We start from the raw sequence: 3,033 nt of genomic DNA on the forward strand, positions 1-3,033 counted from the left end.
GCCGTTCACCGTGGAGGAGGACGAGGAGGACGAGGACGAGGAAGAGTTGATCAGCTTGTTCTCCTTCTTCCACTTCATCCTCCGGTTCTGGAACCAGATCTTGATCTGCCGCTCCGTGAGGCAGAGCGCGTGCGCAATCTCGATCCGCCGCCGCCGCGTGAGGTACCGGTTGAAGTGGAACTCCTTCTCCAGCTCCAGCGTCTGGTAGCGCGTGTACGTCTGCCGGCCGCGCCGCCCGGGGCTGCCGAAGGTTCCTGCGGCGGGGAGAGGAAGACAGAGAGTTACACTTCAACCGAAGTCACGACACGTGTATCTCATCCTGTATTCAATAACCTCACGTTGTTTATTATAATGTATTCTTGGAGATCAACAAAGTTATAATTGGACCCGTCAAGCCTCCGACACAAGCACTTGTGTCTTCAGCCAAATGTTGGATTAGATAAACTGACAGTTAGTATTATGATTCTTGGTTTGATGCAGAACCAAAATAAAACGCCGTGAAAGAGAAACAACGAGCCGTTTATTTATCAGAACTGAGAGCGATGACGCGTCCATGTCTGCGCGTGGTGAATAGCGGCATTCAGCGGAGGAGAGAGACGCGCGGCTCCAGCGCACATACACTGCATCTCTCTCTCTCTCTCTCTCTCTCTCTCTCTCTCTCTCTCTCTCTCTCTCTCTCTCTCTCTCTCTCTCTCTCTCTCTCTCTCTCTCTCTCTCTCTCTCTCTCCCAATATATATATTATATATATATATATATATATATATATATATATATATACATACATACATATATATATACACATTTAAATAAAAGTAAGAGTCCCCCAGAGTCCCCCCCCTCTCACCCCCCAGAGAGGACCCGCGTCCCAGGCTCTCCTCTCCTCTGATCCGCCCTCACATCTCCTGGCCCCCGGTGGTAAACACATCGCCATGTTGTCAGTTTAGCAGCTTGAGTTTCTGTATCGATCCGACAGGCAGAGCGCGCGCTGCTCAGCCTGAATATCCATCACAATATATATAATTTAATATATTAAAAACTGTATGACGGAGGAGCACTCAGGGTTTCTGCGTTCTCTCTCTGAGCTGACATTTACATATTGAACTGTCACTCAAGACGCGTTGGCTTTTAAAACAAATATATAAATATATATATTCCTCGTGTATTTCTCTGTTTCCACCTCATCTGTCATAACTCGCAGCGCCTGCAGGGCTCCGTACAGCAGCAGCCCCGCATCGTGCGCCATTACTCACATGCACTCTCAACAGGCCCGCTCCTCTCCACGCAGACGCTCGGCGTCGCCGCATACGGTGGCGCAAAAAAAAAAAAAAAAACACGATGTAATGTCGCACGTGCGGTTTAATTCTGGTGGCTTTTTATCCATTATGAATAACAGCGCAGACTCCACAGGAGACAGAAGAGAAGCTGGGAGGCAAAATCACAGCAGGAGCTTCCTTTATCAGTAGCGGGATAAACAACGTTTAATATATAATAATAATAATAATAATATGTTGTGTTTAATAAAGGGTGCTAAATAATCTTCTTAATGTCCCTTTGTTCCGTGAACGCAGACTAGAAGAACCATGTTTAATAACTGAAACAAAACAAACAAGCCGGGGACACAAGCCGAGATAAGTGACGCGCAGAGATGCTTTTAGTTTCATCTCTATCTCTCTTTCTATCTCTTCCTTGTTTTCACAACAACCCCTGACAGGCGTTTCCTCTCTAACTTTCTCCCCCCTCGCCCCCCCGCCCCCCCTCTCGGCCCGGTAGCGGCCGGTCAGCGGGTCACATACAGTAACAGGAGCCGCAACCCAAACAAACCCGCTTTATGACGGACAATAAAATAGCGCGGACATGAGTGAGTGACAGGCCGACAAACGGGGCTCGTAAAGCAGCTACTGGGAGAGGGGGGGGGGGGGGGGGGGGGGGGGGGGGGGGGGGGAGGTAGAGGAAGCGACCGTCAGCTTTATGACGGGGGGAGGAGGAGGGGGGGGGGGTGTCATAAAATATGCAAAGAAACAAGTGTAAGAAGAAGAAGAAGAAGACACTCACCGTTGCACGAGTTCATCCGCTGCATCCACGGGTAAATGGGAGCCGACGACTGCAGCTTGTCGTCCATGTCGCCGAACATGCCCTTCCCACCCAGCGCCGCGCACTCCGCCTTGCGGTGCATGCCCTCCTGGCTGAGCGCGAGCTGGTGCTCCTCCAGGCTGCACGCGTGCTCCTTGTCCCGGTAAAAACTCGTGGCCGCCGCAGCCGCCGCGGCCGCCGCTGCCGCGTAGTCGCAAGCACCGGCTCCGGCGACCGCTTGCGCCGCGCGGTGCCCGCCGTACGCTCCGCTCGCCGCCTGCTGGTAGTAGCTGGAGTACGGCTTCTCCTGGTGCACGCCGCCGCCGCCGCCACCCGCCGCTCGCGCCGTACGCGGCGGCGGCTGCGGCGGCGGCGGTGACGGCCGCTGCCCCCCGAGTAGTGCCGGAGCGGGTGGTCGGCGGCGTATCCCGACGAGTAGAGCGGGATCTGACCCAGGAACGACTCCGCCGCCGCCTGCCCGCCGCCGCCGCCGCCCGCTCCCGGTAGCGACACCGGGAAAGTGGAGTTGACGAAATAGGAACTCATCGGGAGAAAGTAGGACGGGAGGAAAGAAGAAGAAGGAGGAGAAGAAGAAGAGAGGAGAGGAGAGGGGTGGACAGGAGGGCACGGAACAAACACAACAACAACGTCCCCGCGCGCGATGATGAAGAAGAAGAAGAAGAAGGAGGAGGAGTAGAAGAGGCTAACGGCTAACAGCTAACAGTTCTCCCTCCCGTCCTCCTTCCTCTGCCTTCCCCTGCCTGCACTTTATGATTTGTTGTGTTTTATAGCCCGACAGTCCGACGGGCTGCTGCTATCACTTAGTTTATCGCAGATTGGGAGGAGTGGGGTGAGGAGAGGGTGAGGGCGAGAGGAGGGGGGGGGGGGTCCCTCACCCTCTCCTCACCCCACTCCTCCCAACTGGCTGAGTGCCAGTGTGGGACAGAGCAGGAGAGAGAGAG

At 54.5% G+C, this 3,033-nt stretch overlaps 1 protein-coding gene across 1 annotated transcript in view; it reads right to left on the minus strand.

The window, feature by feature from the left end:
- LOC306749357 (homeobox protein Hox-B6a-like) overlaps positions 1 to 2,617 on the minus strand; it is a gene marked incomplete at its 5' end in the record, with an annotated part of 3,221 nt that extends 604 nt beyond the window's left edge. Inside the window, 4 exon segments of the mRNA XM_079232637.1 lie at positions 1 to 254; positions 2,054 to 2,402; positions 2,404 to 2,463; positions 2,465 to 2,617. The exon segment at positions 1 to 254 is cut by the window's left edge and continues 604 nt beyond it. Of these exon segments, the coding sequence (XP_079088763.1) occupies positions 1 to 254; positions 2,054 to 2,402; positions 2,404 to 2,463; positions 2,465 to 2,617 (816 nt within the window).
- Between the last annotated feature and the right edge of the window lie 416 nt (positions 2,618 to 3,033).

The sequence above is a fragment of the Taurulus bubalis genome, assembly GCF_910589615.1.
Source record: "Taurulus bubalis genome assembly, chromosome: 17".
NCBI classification, from domain to species: domain Eukaryota; kingdom Metazoa; phylum Chordata; class Actinopteri; order Perciformes; family Cottidae; genus Taurulus; species Taurulus bubalis.